The sequence below is a fragment of the Centruroides vittatus genome, unplaced genomic scaffold, assembly GCF_030686945.1.
Source record: "Centruroides vittatus isolate TY-2023 unplaced genomic scaffold, ASM3068694v2 contig_877, whole genome shotgun sequence".
Classification (NCBI taxonomy): Eukaryota; Metazoa; Arthropoda; class Arachnida; order Scorpiones; family Buthidae; genus Centruroides; species Centruroides vittatus.
In genome coordinates, this window is record NW_027122569.1 from 444,147 (window position 1) to 465,709 (window position 21,563).

General features: G+C 30.1%; 1 protein-coding gene across 5 annotated transcripts in view; it reads right to left on the reverse strand.

Moving 5' to 3' along the window:
• Positions 1-21,563, reverse strand: part of Stacl (Stac-like) — a 76,652-nt gene that overhangs the window by 46,234 nt on the left and 8,855 nt on the right. For 4 of the 5 annotated variants that reach the window (XM_067279786.1, XM_067279789.1, XM_067279790.1 and 1 more), the window contains exon 2: positions 19,073-19,229. In XM_067279786.1, the coding sequence (XP_067135887.1) occupies positions 19,073-19,178 (106 nt within the window). In that variant the 5' untranslated portion in view covers positions 19,179-19,229. Of the gene's footprint in view, positions 1-1,465; positions 1,715-19,072; positions 19,230-21,563 lie in introns of those variants that run through there. The other variant, XM_067279788.1, reaches the window with a different exon arrangement.

Below are 21,563 nucleotides of genomic sequence, written 5' to 3' on the forward strand. Positions count from 1 at the left end.
AATTTATAGAGAAAATCGTTAAAACTTCCCTAAAATTTCGTACATTCGGTTCAACGTTTTCTAAAATTCAAGAATTTCAGCATTAAACCTTTCATAAAATTCAAAAATTTCTCCATGAACATTTTATTAAGCACTAGTGTTACTAACATAAAACGTTTATTTTAAAAATTACTTTATTAATTATTTAATAGTAAACGTTTCTGTATAATTAAATCTTCTAATATTCAACGTTTCCAATATTAAAACAAAAACATTTTTAGAATAAAAATTAATAAATAATACGCGTAAAAGCATTTGACAATAAAAATCGGACTGATATTTTTCAGATTAAACGTTTTTTTTTATTATTATTTTAAATTATTTAAGTACATAAATAATTCTCGCAGCGGCCAATGAATATTTCATAGGAAAAGAAATAAATACAAATTTATAATATATTTTCTCGACTAAACGACGGTTTAATTCCGGAAAAAACGTTTAACAGTCAACGTTTAAATTATAGAAAATTCGTATCATGTCGGGCATGTGGAGTTAACATTAACAGATAGAAAACTGTGCCGTAGCTTCACGCTTATCCAGTTGGCTGCATAGCAAATGAATGTTTCTGTATAATATCTGCATTTAAATGTCGAGTTAAACGTAGCACGAATTTATCATCCAAAATTCTGTTAAAAATAGCGGAGGATTTCCCCTAAAAAACGTTTTTTTTCCTAACGATTTTAACGGATTAATTACAAGGAAACGATCCCCAAATCAAACAAAACACAGTCTTTAGTCTGTCCTGGACGTTCTAAGCGACAATAAAATCCGGAAAATTGTTATCTGCAAGATATTTTTAGTAGATTTTTCGAAGCCCTGGGATCAAACAGCTGCTTCATTGATAAAGAATAGAACAGTTTCTTCTATGTCTACTCTGACCATTAAAAAAAATAAATAATATTTACGGTCTGAGCACTTGTCGTGATTATTTCTACTCTATTAAACGTTTATAAGATTAATTACGTTTAACAGTACACGCGCCTAATTATGTTATAGATTTTCGAACGTATCGTTATCGCCGTAACAAGCATGGCTACTCATCAATAAACGTGTTATAGATTTATTAAAGTGATACGCTCCAAAAAAATAACCGTTCCATTTATATATAGAAAACGTTAACAGTCAACAACGTTTACGGATACGTAAGTTAGTAAACGTAAATAAGTAATAACTAAGATAAGTACTGTACAATTGTACAGGTATCAACATTGAAAAAGTATTCGGACAGTTATATAACTACGTCTATTGTGTTCTAGAAAAAGAGAGGATTTTTTGGCTTTTGGCCCGGATTTTCATCGTGTTTTTACACAAGGGCGATTTATAATTAATTTACATAAAATTCGACGTAAATCGGGGGATAAATTAAAGGTTCTCCGCCCCCTGTACAGCGTCGTCACCCCCCGATAAAAGAATCTCTATCTCTTACCTGTCTTAATTAACTTGAAGGTGATGACGTTATGTTCTAGCATCTGTTGGTTAACAGATGGTGATTTAAGATCACGAAACGACACTTCGGACGACATAGCTGTTGTTGTTGTTGTGTGATCGACAGGGTCCTATCCAAACAACACACGCTTCATCCTGTCGTGCTGTATATAGACCGACTGCTAGCGTGGTACTGACTGTAAGTCTAGACTTCAGACTCTAGTTAGCGTACACGTGGCCAAGTTCACTCCTCTAGTATAGGGCGGAACGATCTCTATGCGGAGGGGATGCGGAAAAATAAATATACTTTCTTATTAATAACTCTAGTATTGACTCGCTCCACCAAAGTAATAATTTAAGAATAAATAAAAATAAAAATTAACTGTTGTAGTGAGGAGCATTTTTCTCTCCTCTAACACGTCATTTTTATTTATTTATGTATTTATTTATTTTTAAAATAAATATATATTCATATATATATTTTTTTCTTTTATTCTAATTTAACGGAATATTTAATTTTTGATAACCAGGAGGAGTGCGGAACATGATGTCACGTTGATATTTTCGCAACGATTAGTAAGTCGCTGTGACAACGTTAATAACAACAATAGTGACATCATCAAAATGGCCGCTTATCATTCTGTGATACGGATCGATTAGTAAAGTGTTGCCCTTTTTTATAACGTAATTTAAGCGGTTTCGGGTGTGTTTTTAAAATTGTTTAATAACGTGAATTCGTATAAAGGGAGAAGAGAGAGAAAAAAATTTCACAATGCGCTGCCCCCTGTAATTTGCGTTTTTCCGCACGGCGCGAGTGTGATGATGTTTAAGCTGGCGGCGATTTTTAGCGGATTTAATTCGAGTTTTTATCTTATATATATATATATAAATAATGAAATGACGAATGAATATTTTAATCGATTTAATTAATAATTTAAACTTGTTTAACTCGCATAATTCAATACGTGAATATTTTATCGCTAGAATTTAATTAGAAAAATGATGTAGAAGTTACATTATTATAGATCCTTTATTTCTAGCTTTAGTAATAAAAATTTAATTAAAATAAAAATATTTTTAACTTTAAACCTTATTAATTTGTTACTTTTAAAGCCAAATATTCCAATAATACTTAAGAAAATTGTAATTGAATTTGTCTAGAGCAAAAATTAATCCTGTTAATCCTAGTGATATACGGCATTAATTTGGCTCGAAAAAATTCCTCTGAACCAATTTAAAATCAGGGAATCATATTAAACAACTTAAAATATTCTAGATAATTTCTTAGATTATTTATGGACACGTATCACTCTATTGAGTCAAAAATACTTCCCTATCTAATCTATTTTTTTCTCTATGAGAGTGGAGAAAGTAAAGTAAAGATTCCTTTGCTTAATGGAACAGCTGGATTAGTATAACAGGATATAACAACTTTCTATCAAGTGTTGACTTACTTTTCTACCTTCATTAACTTGATTGAGTCGAGTAGAGTAGCAACATTCTTAAGTAAGTTATTTTTAAAAAATTATCTTCAAATATAATAAGCTTAAAATTTAATTGCTCCCATCGATTTTATGCAGTTCGATATCTGGAAATTTCGCTGACACAATTGGATATACTATAGATCAAATGGAATTTCCATGAAAACGATCCTGATTAGATTCTCCTCCCCCTCATCTGGGCTTGGTGCTTGTCTATACAGAATAGATTTACTGCTGTAAAAGCATGTTTTGATTTGAGAACTGCCAAGAACCATCACTCAAAAACCGAAATAACTTGAAAATTGAGAGAAAATAAACAAAAAACAAGCCATCTTCCAACTCTTCTACTCGACCTCTAACCTTTATTTAAATCATGGAAACGTTGTCGATGTATTTATTTAGAAATTGAATATTCTAAATTCGAGATTTTCTCAACCAATATCGAGCCAAACTCGTGTAAATTTATGATTTGATCTGGTTTTTTTGGTTTCCTATAAATAAAAAATCTTAACTATCGAACCGTAAAGCTCAACCAAGCTTACGACTTATTATTTCTTGGAGAAAGTATAAAAAACAAATGTCTCAAATAATACTTTTTTGCGGTTTAAGGTATAGAAAATCGTGTTTTATATATTTTTTAATTAATATTCTATCTATTTTTAGCTCGGTAATGCTTAATTCGCATCAAATTTCATAGTTAAAACCTCTTCAAATGTTACGTAATATATAGAATCTATATGTAAATTAATGTAGTTGAAAACTTAATTATAATGAAAGATGGTCCAGAAACTATTATTTGATACGATAATAATGCTATAAACTATTTAGGAAAGTTGAAATTTTCAACCGTAAACAGATTATTTACGAAATTTTCAAAAATATCTACATCATCCCGGACGGTAAACAAGTAGATTGAGAGTATAAGCACGGTAAATTAAACATAAAAAGTGATAAAATTTAATAATAAAAATTTAAAATTGCGATAAATTTTAATAAGGAAATTTAATTTTAAGCTTCTTGCTCCTATTTTAAAGTATAATTAACAAAATTTAAAATTATTTCCACTTGTAATTAATTTTTCTTCATTTAATTTTTTTTTTCATTTAAAATAAGCCACGCCCATCTCAACTTAAAAAATATTTCTTTTGAGAGGTTAATTAACCAATCAGAACATTTTGAGAATAGATTTTGAAAATGGTAACCAATCGGCGTAAGGGAGCGTTATTTGAAATTATAAAAAAAATCCCGCCTTCGGAAAGGCATTGGTTTAAGTGAAGATCGAGTTTTATAAATAGGAGGGGCTTATATTTAAAACATTATAAAATAATAAAGGCGTAAAATAATAAATTATTAAAATTCGTTAAATACATTTAAAAATTAAACATATTTTTAAAATTATATTTAATTTAAAATTAGCACCGCCCAATTTAACGTAAATTCTCCCCCCTTAAAAACTAATCAACCAATCACAACGTTTTAAGAATAGATACTGAATATTACAACCAATCGGCGTAGAGAAAGGCTGCTACTCGAAACAAAGGCCTTCGAATGACGATTGGTTTAATAAACAGGAAGACCTTTAAAAATTTGATAATAAATAAAGGAATTTGTTCTAATAAAACGTAAAAATTATTTACTTAAGAATATTTTATATTATTTAATTTTTTTTCTATTGTTGAATAAATAATGGAAAAATCTTTCGAAATTTAATTTTCAATACAAAAGAGTTTATACATATCTATATATAAAAAATTTTTCGTATTTGATTTCATTTTCATTTACTCTGTCACTTCTGGGTGTGTTTCTATAGCAACAAAGAGAAAAGTCCATCCCAGAAGTAACTTATACCTAAGGGAAATTTTGACACATTATTTTTCTAGATTAATATTTTACAAGAAGAAAAGGAAGAAAAAAATAAAATAATAATAATTTTTAATTTGATTTTAAAGGTAATTTTTCGTGACGTAATTTATATATGTTGTGTTTTTAGAATGAAAATGTCTTCAACACGTTTTTCGATCGGTAACATCAATCATTTTTAAAGTGACTTTAGAGACGAATTTTCCAGTCTCAATAACGTAAAATAAGCAAAGAAATAAGAGAGAAAGACAAAAATAACAGCGTGAAGATGATATAGTAAAATCGATTTTCTACAGAATTTATGGATATTATAAACACAGTGATGGATTAAATTCAGTTTCTTCCTCATAGTTTAACTATTTATGCACACGATATATATATATATAAGTATAACTATAAAAAATTTATTGGTTAAAAATTTTCAATTTTTAAAGCTGTTGAAACGTAATTTAAATGATAATTTTTACGTTATTTTAGTAAAATCCCTAATGAATTTCTTGAAGTTGTAATGTTAAAAACCATTTCATAAGTATTTACATTCTAAACTATTTATATTTCATCATCCCCCATAGTTTATTTTCTATAGGGAGACAGTAAATTGAGGGATGAGTTCGCTTCCGTGGGTGGGGACAATTTGGGGATGGGCTCGTTTCTGCGGAAGTAAACTGGAAATAGGTTTGCTTCCGTGGGGAGAAAAAATTGGGAATGGGTTTGCTTCCGTGGGGAGAGCAAATTGGAAGTTGGTTCGCTTCCGTGGGGAGAGCAAATTGGAAACGGGTTCGCTTCTGTGGGGAAGCAAATTGGAATGGGCTCGCTTCCGTGGGGAAAGCAAATTGGGAATGGGCTCGCTTCCGTGGAGAGAGCAAATTGGAAGTGGGTTCGCTTCCGTGGGGAGAGCAAATTGGAAGTTGGTTCGCTTCCGTGGGGAGAGCAAATTGGAAGTGGGTTCGCTTCTGTGGGGAAAGCAAATTGGAAACGGGTTCGCTTCTGTGGGGAAGCAAATTGGAATGGGCTCGCTTCCGTGGGAAAGCAAATTGGGAATGGGCTCGCTTCCGTGGAGAGAGCAAATTGGAAGTGGGTTCGCTTCCGTGGGGAGAACAAATTGGAAACGGGTTCGCTTCCGCGGATAGAGTAAAATAACATATATTTTTAAAATGCACGGTACATTCATAAAACATACAAAGGGCATTTCTTATTGTATTCTTAAAGAACGGTTATTTTGTTTTAAAAATAAACCACTTTAATAAGTAAAAAAATCAATTAAAAAATATAATTTTTCGGTTTCTAAATTATGTATATAGTTTTAAGCATTTATTCGATACAAAATTTCAAGAACTATATATATAAATAATTAAATAATTTGATCACGATGTGTACATCACATTTATGCTATGAACAAACAAAAATTTTCTAAAATATCAAACATGAATAAATTATAAATCAAATCTCTTGTTACTAAACATAGATAATTAAATTATGTCAATCAAAGATAGCTTTCAAAAATTTATTAAGCGATTTATATATAGAATGTTTCTTCATTCTTTATCGCATTATATCATAGAATTTATACAATTCTTTAAAAATAAATGTATAGATTCTAATATATTAAAAAAATGTACACACATTTTAATTTATCGAACTTGTCTTCAACTTCGTACCACAGTCACGTAAATATGATATATTCGATCAGGTGGAGTGTCAAATTTTCTACTGTGAAATCAAATGATACTTTTACATTCTATTGGATAAGAGAGGAGATATAATGATCTGCAATGTGTCAAGATTCTGGCTTCAACCCAAATATCTGTTCTTCACTTGTCCAAGTGGTAACGAGTAACAATCTTGTAGTGTAATTCGTTTCAATCATTCAATTTTTCACGTCTATATCTATGTTTTTTTCTCGTGTGAAATACATAAAAATTTCTGTGCGTGTTGATCATTAGCCTTTACAAACAATCAATAAGCATAATTATCTAACTAATCAAAGTTTTAGTTATATATAAAATCGCATAATACTTCGATTTTCGTTGAGAATTCTCAAGAGAATTTTTTCTTTAACCAACTCAATTAAGTAATTTCGTTTTGTTGATTCTTTATTCTCTTGGTAAACATTCTTTCTTCTCTTTATCAACGTTATATATATATAAATTTTACTAAGGTTATACGGGCTAAACATACAAAATTTATATAATTCTTACTCTATTTTTTATGACATTTATTCGCTAGTTACATCGAGTTAACAATAAATAACTCCACACATTTCCTTTTATTTTATTTTATTTTTAATTTAAATTTTCCACCTGATTTATAATTTATAACCGAACAGCACGGATTATTATATTATTCAAATGTTATGCATTTATATGAAGTAATATTTTAAATATATAGCAAAAATATATTTATCAAAATAAGCTGTTTTATACGGTGTAAATAATGTAGTCGTGTAAAATCTGTAGAGAAGAATGAAATATATTTGCAAGCTACATGAATATTAAGTTAGTGAAGTAGGGAGAGGAATGTAAAATAAGGATAATTTACAGTAGGGAGAGTAAAGTTAGCTTTTTTTTTTCTGTAGGGAGGGTAAATAAGGATGTGTCTTTTGTAAAGAGAAAGTTTAGGGAAAAAAGGGAACGGGTTCTTTCGTGTAGGGTAAATATAGATTTCCCCTCCCTTTACAACAAAAAGCCTATAATTTCCCGTTCTTCCCTTTACAACAGAAGAGCCCACACTTTCTCTTTACGACGAAAGTATAGGGAAAAAAGGAAAATTTAAAGTTCTTTTATGTAAAGAAAGTAAATAAGAATAGTTTATTTTCTATAGGGAGAGAGAGAAATGAGGATAATTTCAATTTCTGTAAGAAAATTCGTAAATGGAACGAAATTAATTAAATTCTATTTTTAAAAACACTTATATAGTGATTACGTTAGTTAAGATTATTGTATAATTCACGTATTCTGTCATCACGAAAGAACACGTATCTTCCTATCACGCACACCACGCACATATTAACTAAATTCAAAAGCTTTGATTTGTATATTATTATTACATCAACCAACATATTTATCACGTGCTTTACACTTTAAATATTTAGCTAAAAAATTAATAAGGAACGTACCATGTGGACCTTCTAAAGCTCCCAACTGATGTTATTTTTATGTAGTACGTGTCCGAACAAAACAGCTGTCTTTCCTCTTAGATTTATCGACTGTGACTTTCTATCCATGTTTTCTTACATTAAATGTGTTGTATGTCAAAGCAATTCGTTTTTATGATTGTCGACTATGAAAAGTTATCATTTATTATTACGTTGATGTATATTTTTAAAAAAATCCAGCAACGAATTGTGTAACTTTTCTGGCAAAAATGTTAGAATTCTGTATGGCGCCATCTGTTGAGATTTTATTTTAAAAACGTTTTATATTATTAAATATTATAACACTTAATTTTGAGAGCAGATATGAGTTTTATAAAAAGCTGTAAATGCTAATAACGAGTAAAATCTTCACTAAATCCGACCCACTCGAAATATGACACGTGACCCGCTCTATCTCCACACTCCCTTGAACTTTAACAATCATAATTTAGTAACATCGATGCGCCTAATACACAAACCTCCCTGCAAAATTTCAGAAATTTTCGACAAAAGGAACAGGAGTTATCAAGTGAGTGAACAAAATCGGGCCCAATACGCACTAACATTAATACGTACGTACATAAACTAAACCAGCAACGAGTTGCTCAACTTTCCCGGCAACATTTATAATTTTGGTGGCGCTATCTAGTATCGTATTTTATTTTAAAAACTTTTTATATTTTTAACTATTTTAAAACGGCAAAAAGCTTAATTTTGAGGTTAGAGATGGGTTTTATAAGAAAATGTAAATGCTAATAACGAATAAAATCGTCTTTAAGTCCGATTCTACTGGAGATACACACGACCTTCTTTATCTCCCCACCCTCTCGACCTTTAATCACCAAAATTTAATACTGTCGAGCCCCCTACTAAACAAACCTCCTTGCAAAATTTCAGAAATTTTCGACAAAACGAAGAGGAGTTATTAAGCTTTAAACAGGGTGAACAAAATCGTGCCCCCCCACACAAACATCCATAATACAGAAATCACCCCCGAATTTTTTTTGCATTTCTCAATGTTTGAAGCTCCTCGAGTCCAAAAATGTAAAACATTTTGGGAGAGGGTTAATTTTTTGAACGATGGCAATACTTTCCCACTGTCATATACTGTATAACACAGCCGAAAAAGTAAAATTCGTGAACAAAAAAAAACATATATTTATACATACATACATACATATAAATTACACGTAGAAGCTGATACAACTTTATCGGAATAAAATATGAATTTATCTTCTCCTTAACTCGTCACACGCTCTCTCTACATATATTACCAGAATTTTTATTAAAATTACGTGAATACGGTCCAACCTCTCGATTGTAGAACACAGTAAACACAATAAACACATAATTAATCGCTTAAAAAGTATAAATCTCCTGAATAAATTACAGTTAAAAGCATTGTAGAGTGTGGCATGTAACCGGAGATATTCGAGGCTCGTGTTACAAATTTTATCAACTAGCATCGAATCATGACTTATTCATCATTTCGCATCTGTAATCTTGTTAGAGTGGATTCTAAATTTACTCGCTTCCTGTATACCGTATACGGTACACCTATGCATAATATTTAAGTAGCTACAATAGATTTTTGCCTCGGGGTTGTAAGAAAAAATTAGCAATGTCGACAGTTCCTCGTTACGTCAAAACTACGTTTGTAAAGGATCTTTTAAGCTCTAGAATGGATTATTATTATTATTATTATTATTATTATTATTATACTTTTAGATTTTTTTTAAAGTTATAAATCATCGGTTTTTATATAATAATGTATTATTATATATGGCGTGGGGAAAACAACCTCATAAATATCTTTCTAATTCGCGAATGTGATTCCCAACTGTCAGATAAATCTCGTATTACCTGCTCGAAAACTGACATGAATACGGCGTGAAATAGTGGTCAAAATCTTTTAAATTTTCTAGAAAAAAATAATACAAAAATTAGAAAAGGGTATATTAATTAATTTATTTAATTTAATCGACTCCATTTCCCTTCTAATTAATTATAAAATCGTGAAAATTTCATTTCTCCAACTATTTTTAGGGAGGGCAAACAAACCAATCTTGTTCTAGATCATTCTAGAATTTTTATTCAATTTTTATACTTAACTGTGGCTAATTTTTTGTCTATATTCGTGTATATTCGTTTCTACAAACAGTTTTTCTGGATTTTTAAAAATATATCTAAAATATTTTAAAATAATTCTTAAACAAAAATTTTTGTTCTAGAATTTATAACAGTTTAGATTTTTGTTTAATAAATTCTAGATCATTTCAAAACAATTTTTTACATACTGGTAATTCCAGAAAATCTTTTCTAGGATCATCTAGAATTATCTATAATATAATCATACATGATCCTAGAAAAGATTTTCTGGAATTGTGTAAAGAATTGTTTTGAAATGATCTAGAATTTATTAAACAAAAATCTAAACTGTTCTAGAATTATCTATAATATAATCATACAACAGTTTAATTTTTTTTAGAAAAGTAGTCTAGAATTTTTCTTCTATTTGTACACCTAACCGGAGTTAATTTTTGTTTATATTCGTATGTAATCTCTCTGGAAATTCTTTTTCTGGATTCTTAAAATATTCTAGAACAATTTAATTTTTGCACAAAGTTCCTTAAAATTTTTCTACAATTGTCTTTAACAAATATTAGATCATTCGAAAACAATTACTTTAATTAAATAGTTTTACAGAAAATGCTTACAACGATGTAAAAAATCAAAAAAAAAATTATACTAGACTTCTAGTAATTCTATAATAGTTTTTTAGAATAATGTAGAAAAAACTATTATAGAATTACTAGAAGTATAGAATAGCTTTTTGATTTCCTACATCATTGTAAGCATTTTCTGTAGAACTATATCATTAATAACAGATATAGGGGAAGGTGGGGCAAGATGAGAACGTTAAGGTTTGAAAAGTCATAAGATGGCAACCACAATAATTTTTTTTATTCTCAGCAACTACAACATCTGGTAATACGTAATACAAAATTTAATTTTTGAAAAACGTTTTTAAAAACAAGAAAATTTAATATTTTAAAATTATATGTAAATGCACCATCTTGCCCCACCCATGGGGCAAGATGGGATATTATTTTTATATACAAGAAGGAAATTAAAATGGTTAAACTGTCGTTTTCTTTAATATTGGCACAAGAACAGTGTGCCCATTTATCACAACGGCTACATTTAGCCCAACTCTCTGTAGATACAGAGTATAACCCTTCACAATAGAGGCATTCTGTGTCATTTGTCTTTTGTTTCTTGTTAGGCCTATCCTTGCTGAAGGGGCCTGTTTGTCGTCTCTGCAGCAATAAAGTCTGCCTCCGAAAATACTTCATAGGTCATATTCATGGTACCCCATCTTGCCCCCAACGTACACTTTTCGTACTGACTGCAAACACAGGTAAACTTCATTTCAAAACTAAACAATTACAGTCTTAAAGGTTACTTCGAATACCATATCATCTTCATGTAAAAGTTCACAATGATACTCTGTAGAAACTTTTTAGGAGGGGTAAAATTAGATGAAGTATTGTTGAAACATGAAAAACGTGTCTTACTTCCAAACAAAGAGAGCGATTTGGACGTTCTCTCGCTCCATGATCCCTTTTGAGGTAGACATTTAGTTTCCCAAATAACAGCTAGATAGAAGCATATTAACCCAAAATAAACAGACGTCCCCGTCTTACCCCACGACCCATCTTGCACCACCTTCCCCTATTCACTTTATATTCTGTATTAAAACACATTTCACAATTAATTATATATATTTAGAACAAAAGTTAATTCTAGAATTATCTACAATTTAGTTTTTTAATATAAATTTGCAAACATGCCTTTATATTTTTGTATAACTAGATTTTTGTATAATTATTCTAGAAGAAAATTGTATACAATTAAAGTTAAAATATAAATTTTGTATCGTTTTTTAAATATATAAATATAAATAAACTTTTTAAATTTTTGAATTAAAATTCTAAAAAAAATCTTGAAAATGTTTTCTTATTTTTTAAAATAATAATAATGCAAAATTTCTGTAAAGAAAGGAAATTTTAGTGATTTTTTTTGTGTAAAACTTTCATCAAAATTGAAAAAACTTTTACATTTTCTTATTTTCAAATAGCAAAAATTAAATAATAAATAAATAATCCAATTAAAATTTAATTAGATATTTATTTTTACAGACAGTTGCATTTGTAATTTTTTTTAATTATAATAATTCGTTTTAGCGATTTTATTTTAAGTTTCTAAATAAATAAACTTTATATTTTCAACGAAAAGATAAATCAAATCTGTAATAAGAAAGATCTCTCTATCTTCTATTGTTATCATCGTCAAAAAGAAAAGGAAAAATATTCTAAAAATTCGAATTGATAAATGAATTTTATCTGTTAACAATAGCATTTTATCGATCTTTTATTACTTAAAATAAATATAAATAAATTTTCTTCCAATCGATAAAAACTTGAGAAAAATTATCAGAGATGGCCAACGATAAAATAAGTTTTTAAAATGTATTTTTATTTTTTACACGCAAATTAATTGTATTTTAATAATAATTTTCTAAAGGTTACATTGTAAATTTATAGAAAATATAGTTATAAATTTAAATAAATTTGAGGTACTGTACAAGAGAAAACTTAAGACGTTTCCAAAGTATTAAGCTTGTTGTCTGGAGATGTCACTAGAGATACAATCACAGATAAGCCCTATTAATCTCCAAAAAAAAACAAAGAAAAAATAGGATCAGAACAAAGTTAAAATGGAAAAAAATAGCAATAAAACAATGGATATTTTAGTTTATTACCTAAAAAATCGATTTTTTAACGTGTACATTTGTAATTTTTCTAAATTTCGTTTCCTTCCTATCATCCACTTATCATCTAAGAACGGTGTTTAATTGCATTCTCTCCAGTCTACAGCTTATTCCTGTATCATTAATCATCCTTGAAGGATAGGACTTACAAGTAAATAAAAGTTTGGCTCATAAATAATAAAGCTGATAAATTAATTTATTAAAAAGAAAAAAAAAAAGGTAGGGTTTCCTTAATTTGTACTAATTTTATAGCTTTTTATAGGGGTTTTTAGTTATAAAATTTATATTTTTACATACTTCAAGCTCTTAAATGTAGGAAAATATAAAGAAATTTTACATGAAATTCTGTATTTTTCTCAAAAATACATTGTAAATATATTATGACAGGATTTTTGTAAGTGAATGTGACACGACAGCACGTTGAGAATTTGTAATTTCTTAAAAAAAATAAATATAAAAATATAAAATTTATAAATAAAAACATCATTTCGTATATTCTAAGTCTGGATATTCGATATTTTTCCTCGATTTTTATTATTATTTTTATTTAAATTCTAGAGATGATGTAACTGGGAGGATGGTTATCACTAGAAGAGATTATCACACGTATCGATCGCTTGTTTCTTACGGTTTTCGTAATAAATTATAAGTAAATCGGTTATATTTTTACCAAAATAATCATTTCTACATTTTAAATAATGTAATTATTCGGTTTTTAAACAAATATATGCAATTTCCTTGCGAGTATGCACGAAAATTTCGCCATTACAAAGCTTCTTTGACGTATACTGCATAGATGCGCTTATACATTATGGATATACGAGGTAAATACGATATATATTTATATCCACGTATGTATATGTAAAATAAAAACAATTTTACAGTATATTTACTGTATAATTCGTATAATAGATCATAAGTTTATGGCTTTAAAAACGTTTTTTTAAATTAGTTTTTATCATCAAAAATCCTATTATTCTCCCTGGTGTTATATATAAGAGGGAAAGTATGGCAATGGGTCAAAAATGACCCCCAAGATTCTCACATTTTTTTATTCGAGACACCTCGAAACGTTCAGAAATCCAAAAATTGGGGAGTTATGTTTGTATGGATGTTAGTGTGTGGGGGAGCACGATTTAGTTCACGCACTTCGAAGCTTAATAGCTCCTGTACCCTTTGTCGAAAATTTCTGAAATTTTGCAGGGAGGTTTGGGTATTAAAAGCATTGATGTTATTAAATTTTGGTGATTTAAGGTCAAGGGATGGGGGGTAGAGGGGATCAAGTGTCGTATCTCGAGTGTGGTCGGGCTTAATGAAGATTTTACTCGTTATTAGCATTTACAGTTTCTTATAAAACTCGTCCCTACCTTCAAAATTAAGCATTTTGCTATTTTACAGTAATTAATAATGTAAAAAGTTTTTAAGATAAAATCTCATAACAGATGGCGCCACCACAATTTTAAATCTTTTTGCTGGAAAAGTTACGCAACTCGTCGCTGGATTATTTTTCTTACAATTTCTTTGATATTTTCACAATAAAAACCTGCTTGTCTCGTCTAAAAATATTTTATAATTTATTAAAATTGATAATCGGTGTTAAATTTTAAACGTTTTTATCTTTTTTTCCCATTAAATATGTTTAAAACATTACAAAATTAAGCAATTTAAACGAGAGAATTATGACTTAAAATATATAAAATTCATAAATTTTCGTATTGTTTTTTTTAGAATTTATAAACCTTGATTTTCTAAAAACAGGTTTAAAATTTTTTTACATGTTTATATATAAACACCATTATAGATTAATGGTGATTACATACAGCTGCACTCGAAAATTTTAATAAAAATCTCGAGAAGGGAGAATTTTTTAAGAAAAATACGTTAAAGTATCTCCAAAAAATATTGTTATTAAAGTAATTGTTTTACAAGAACCACCATTAAAAAAAAATTGAAGAAAATGTGAATCGTTAAGAGGATTCTCGACTAACGACATCCTATAAAATATTATTATTTTGAACAAGACGAAGATATCGATTTAAATGAGATAAGTCGCAATCATCTAAGTAGAAAAATATAAAATAATATCCATGTTATGAGTGTTAGATGCATGAGTAAAAATCGATACGAGTTATTGTACAGGACATTACATCTTAAGCTAGCAACAGTTGATCATACACACTCCAGGAATGTTCTTTCTGTCACCTCTCCAACAGAGTTCTTACAACTCCAACTGGATGAAATTATATGTTTTACTGTGATTTTAGCCCTTCTAAATTACAGTTTGCGGTGAAAAGAAAGATATTTATAGAGAAGGAAACTCGTCTGGTTCGTTAGTTTGTATGTATACAGAACTTTAAAGGATGCTGATGATATTGGAGAAAAATGATCTGGTGATGTTGCTAGAGAAGTAAGTATAATGTTTTGGAAGTGCTTCCGGAGATGCTGCGTGAAAAAGTCTAGTAGTGTTTCTAGGATGCTGGATAAAATAATCTGGGGATGCTTCCGGAGAAGCTGGAAGAAGAGGATCTAGGGATGCTTCTAGAGAGGCTGGATGAAGCGGATCTAGGGATGCTTCTAGAGAGGCTGGATGAAGCGGATCTAGGGATGCTTCTAGAGAGGCTGGATGAAGCGGATCTAGGGATGCTTCTAGAGAGGCTGGATGAAGCGGATCTAGGGATGCTTCTAGAGAGGCTGGATGAAGCGGATCTAGGGATGCTTCTAGAGAGGCTGGATGAAGCGGATCTAGGGATGCTTCTAGAGAGGCTGGATGAAGAGGATCTAGGGATGCTTCTAGAGAAGCTGGATGAAGAGGATCTAGTAATGTTTCTAGAATGCTTCCAGAGATGTTAATAAAAATGTATTGAGAAATGTTAAATAAAACAAAAATTAAATGTACGGAGATTCTATAACAAATAAATCTCGATATAAACTTTTTATTTATAAAAAATTCTTTTCTAAACCTAACTCACGATTACTATCATATCTTAAAATTAATCGTAAATTCAACAGCAAATATACATACTTAAAAAATAATAAAATAACAAGCAAAGCAATCAGTAAATACAAACAAAGTTTTATATTTATTGCATGTTTTTTATCATCATATATCTAAATGTACAAATTATAGACATGTCTCGAATTTATATTATTAAATAGCATGTAACCTATATATATAGACACACATTAGTGACTTGGTACGGTAAAATGTAATTTTTTTGTGTGTGTGTTTAACGATGAAATATCACCAGAAATTATCTTACAAATGTTAGATAAATCTACAAAACTTGTTCGTTTAATTAATATTGGAAAAATGATTCAATTTACCTTCGAGTTTCACTTAATTTTCGCAGATTGTACACGTTTAACAGGTTAAATTAAAAGTTTAAACGTGCCTAAACAAACATCAAATGAGTAATAATCAGAATTTACACGTTTAAAGACGGAATTTTCAGATAAAAAGCTAGTTTTGTTTAAAATTTCAACGTTTTTACACCGAGTTTCACTCAAAAAACCTGCAACTTTTGCAGATTTTTCGCCGTTTTTACACGTTTAAGCCCTTAATTTAAATGTTTAAGCACGCGCAAAGAGAAATCGAACCCGTAATTACCATCATTTACACATTCGAGAGCGAAATCTTGAGATAAAAAAGAAAAACACGCCGATAAATCTTTCATTTAATGGATTTAATATACATATAAAATTCTAGAAAAGTTCTGGAATATTCCAGGTGTGAAATCATTCATTCATTTTAAAGATGTACTTAATTAATAATTAAATAATTAAAAGTGCAAATGACTGTATTTATAGGATTACATTAACTGAATTAATCACGTTGTGGCTCTTAATCAAATCTGTCACGCTTAAGGAGAGATGAAGATGGAGATTTTACTTATTTTCCTACCTGAAAGACTGTTTTAAACACGTCAAAGGTATGAAAAAATTCGCGTGAACGTGTATAAAACGTCTAAATTGTTAGGTACTTAGCATAGAAACGATGGAGTTTTAGAGAAGGATGAAGAATTTATGGTTCCTTTTATGCCTTTTCTAGGCCTCATAAACTATATTTTTCTTTAAAACCTCAAAATCTGGATAACATATTCTCCATTTTATATGATAAATCTATCTTTATAAGGTTAAAAAGTATAAAATATAGGGATTAATAAGTTAGGTTCAGTACGCGCCGATGCGGGACGAGGCGCATCGCGTAGCTTCGCTTCGCTGCTTGGCGCGCGAATTAAACAGGTAAACGTATGTATTTATATTATTTTCGACAAATATATAATGTTTTAAAGTATACTCGTTTTATGTATTGTCGATATTTATAACAAAAAAAGAAACAAAAGTAAGTTCGCTTGCGTGAGGCGACGTGGCGCGTATAAAAATCCATTCTATGACGATAATTATATATTTTCTTAAATAAATAATTATAAATAATAAATTAAATCGATTTAAATGCACGCACGTAATATAAATTACGTGTGTAAATAATATATTAAAATGTGCTTATGACGTAAAACAATTTTTTAAATCGTTTCGAACACGTGATTAGAGTCTGCGCCATTCAAGATGGCGTCGAAAGACGATGCGGAAGAGTTACTTATTTTACAAAATAATTAGAAACAATTGTGTTAATTCCCAAATAATCCCCAAATCGCCTCTAAAATCAAGGATAAACTTCTTTCCATTCCAAAAAACAATTATATATCCGAGAAACCTTCGATTTATTGTAAAAAAAACCCCCTCGCCTTTTCCATATCAATTAGCTAAATATCATATAGATGGGGGAGATCGATACGAGAGAAAGAAATGTATTTTAACGCACTGATCGATGAGGTATGATCGATCGAAAGTATAAATTTTCTAACAGATCAATCAGAAATCGAAGTAAGTTTCCTTATAAAGACGTTCGATACGAGTAAAATAAAGTAGAAAGTTTAATAAAACACCTGGAAAACACCCGATAATGCAGGCTACTGTATGTATTATATCATTAGAGGGTGGCAAAACTTCATTTATAGTGATTTATCTCCTTAATAAATTCGCTCGTGCCACCTGTTGTACTAACGAAAATAATTATTTAACGTCACACTAGGATAATATATGAAAAATTCGACTCGTACAGTGACAATTGCAGTAGATAAAATGGAATAATTCCGCTAAAATTAACTGCGATGAGTCCTATTTTCCGGGTGTTTAATTTATTAGCCAATCATATTTCAGCTTACATTTTAGTAAATTCACTTCTAATTGGGGTAATTTATTAACCAATCATATATCAGCTTACAACTTAGTGGATATTTAGGGGAAATTTTTGGAATAATTTAAAGATTTGAATGTATATTTTGGGTTTTTTTTCTTTGATAATTTATTACAAAATTTATGAAAGTTGTGCGTAAAGCGATCGTTTTTTAACGGGAGAAAGTTTGTATGTATGTCTGCCTGTAACAATTAATAAAATGACGATTGATTGATATCTATATTTCAAATAGTCAAAGATATATTGAGTGAAAAATAAGGTTGTTTTTGAGGAAATGGTATTTTTATGCCTCTGTTAGAGGACCATTTGTGATAATTTGGCTCCCAGAATTTGTTTAAATATTAATAATAATATAATTAAAAAGTAAGATCTACAAAGTGATCATTTTCCTAATTTGTTTCCAATCAGATATCGATAAATCAGGAACAGGTAAATAAAATACATGTAAATCAGGAGAATTAAAGAAGGGTGATGAGGATCGTATAAAGTAAACTATCAACAGAATCAGATAAATACAATGCAAGTCAGGTTGGCTAGACAAAAGTGGGTTTGATACAGGTAAGTTAGGAAGGAGTTAACGTATGCAAACTAAAATAGACACGATACAGGTAACGTAAGAATAGGCAGACACAATAATACAGGTAATGTAGGGGCAGGCAGAACTAAACAGGTGATGTAGGGGCAGGCAGACACTGTACAGGTAATCTAGGAATGAGCAGACATGATACAGGTAATTTAGGAATAGGTAAACACGATATAGGTAATTTAGGAATAGGCAGACACTACACAAGTAAATTAGAACAGGTGACAATTATACAGATAATCTACATACAGGTAATGATACAATTAATTGTATCATTACCTGTATTAAGGTAAGGTAAACTAGGGATAGGTAGATAGGATACAAGTGGGTGTGTGTGTGCATATACACACAAACACACGACGACGGTAAATTATAGATAGATAAACCAGTTGATCGTATCGTAAACAGGATCAAAGTAAATCGGGGAACTGGTAAACAGGATAAAGGTAAACAAACTTACCTGTCCTGACCATTCTCCAGTTGAGTTCGTTATGAGCTCTTATTTTCTGTCTGGACCAGGAAGAGGTCAAATTTCGGAATGCCAATCTGGAATGTGACGGAGCCATGATATTCGTGACAACCTTCCTTCACGATGTAAAATTTTGGTATCTGTTTCCCTGCCAAAGAACCACACGTCATCTTCAGATATACCTAACGGATACGCGCATGCTCCTAACCAAAGTTCTGACCTCATAGCGCAACAAGATAATCAAATAAAATAAAAAAGAAAGTAAAATAAGGAAGATTCGTGACGTCAAGAACTTTCCAACTTTATATCGATGATGATCTTTAAAAAAAAACACGTTTCTACAACTACCATCGCTCTATCAATCTCGAACGTTCCATTGGAGAGCGCGAGGGGAGCGTGACGCCACGGCCAATGGACGGAGATCTCGGCCGGTGACGTCACTTCCGACCGAAACTTTCCAATTCCGGAAACGGACGACCCCCTACGTCACGTTTACTAAGAAAAAACTCCCTACATCGATTAACAACGGAGATTTTTGATAAATACTAAGCTCTAACGTTTTCGTGTTTTCTAAGAAATTTTTTTGAAATTCTTTCCACTTTAATGGCTTAACTTAATAAAGGGCATTAGAAAAAACTAAAAATATTCTTAAATTTCGCTTTATTAGATTTAAAAATTTTAAATATTTTAAGCACCTCTCTAATGTTTCATTAAGTTTAATCGATTCCAAATGGTGTAGGGGGGTTGCTTTTTTTGAAGTTGGGCAAATTACTTTAATTATATTTTCTATAATCAGTTTTGAGATTTAATTTAATTGTAATTAAATTTTACTAGCTATTTATTGACTAAATATTTTTATACTTAAAAAAATTAGTAATAAAAGTTTTTAAACTTTGCTTTTTTTGCATTATATTTTCTGGATTTTTACAATTTATGCGATTTTTTAGGTTTTGTTTAGTTTTTTGGGATTTTCAATTTGTTAAAATTTTATTATGTTTTATTTTTTCAACGTTAAATAATGAGTTCTGATGATATATTGTGATTAAACTTATTGTTGGACCTTGTTTAAGGCGGCTCTGTTCGAAAAATGTCAACAAATTGTCGTGTTTGTTCTTATAAATTGATTAAATAAGTTGAATGCACGAACATATCCCGCTTAAACGAGTTGACAGCACGAACATGGCCTTGCTAGATGAGTTAACAACACGAAAGTGGCCTTGTTAAACGAGTTCAACACGAACATGGCCTGCTGCAACGAGTTAACAACAAAAATCTGTCCTATTTTAAAACCAGTTCGGCACGAACGTGGCTTGTTAGACAAGTTGGCAGCATGAACATTGCCTTGTTGAACAAGTTGACGGCACGATTTGGCTTTGTTAAACGATTTCACGCCGAACTTGTCCTGCTTAAAAAGTTAACTGCACCGAATAGTTTTGTTTTACGAGCTGCCGAAGCAAACGTGGCCTTCTTAAACAAGTTAAATACAAACCAACTTGCGTAAACAAGTTTAACACTGTTTAAAACAAGTTTGATCACTCAAACATATGCTGCTTGAACAAGTTAATATAAACACGTCTTACTTGGACTCAACTTTTTTAAAAAGGTTTAACAAAATTAGCTTTTCCTTCTTAAGCAAGTTTCAAAAAGAGTATCGTTAAACTACTTTTAGATGAAATAAACGTGGTGTTTTTGATGGAAGCACAACACGAAGAATAAGTTCCTGCTTAAACAAGTTCGACAAATGAGTAAAATGTATGTTTTTTGAAGGATAATGTTCTACTAACGAACACATTTCCTTATAAATCAAACACAACGAAACTTCCTAAAAAGGTTCCATAAAATTAACTTATTTTCCATTATATACAAGCAAATTTCTTCAAAACCACACAAAAATTTCCAAGAAAGGACACCTCAACTTTAAGAAAATTCATCCTTTTCTTCGGGAACACCAAAAAACAATTCTATTACTGAGTTTTTTAGATTTCAAACGCTTAAAAATCGAGAAGAGATCTAAAAAAACCATTTTTACATCTAAAAAACTCAGAAATAACGAAGTAAATATTTACAAATAACACAAGAAAACTAGAGAAAGACAGCATTCTAATACCTAAAACTAACGTTTTTAATCAAGAAGTTTTCTAAAAACCTGTAAAAAAATTGGCACTACGTAGAATATGCCATTACAGTGACAATTACACGCTTACTAACACATAAATACAGCTCTATCAGGTTTTTAGATAGCGCTTTAATAGTAAATACGTAGAAATTTGCATAAAAATTCATACTGTACTAGCATGCCCGAAGGTAAATAGTGTTGTGTGTGTAAATACACACTACAGCAACAACAAATTAACGTGTTGTAGCGTTAACGAATACAATTGCCAAGAATTAATACGGTGTTAGCATGTCTTTTATAATGTGTATAAATGAACGGTCTTTCTTTCTTCTTGTATTTTGCTTCGGATAAGCTTTGTAGTTTCCT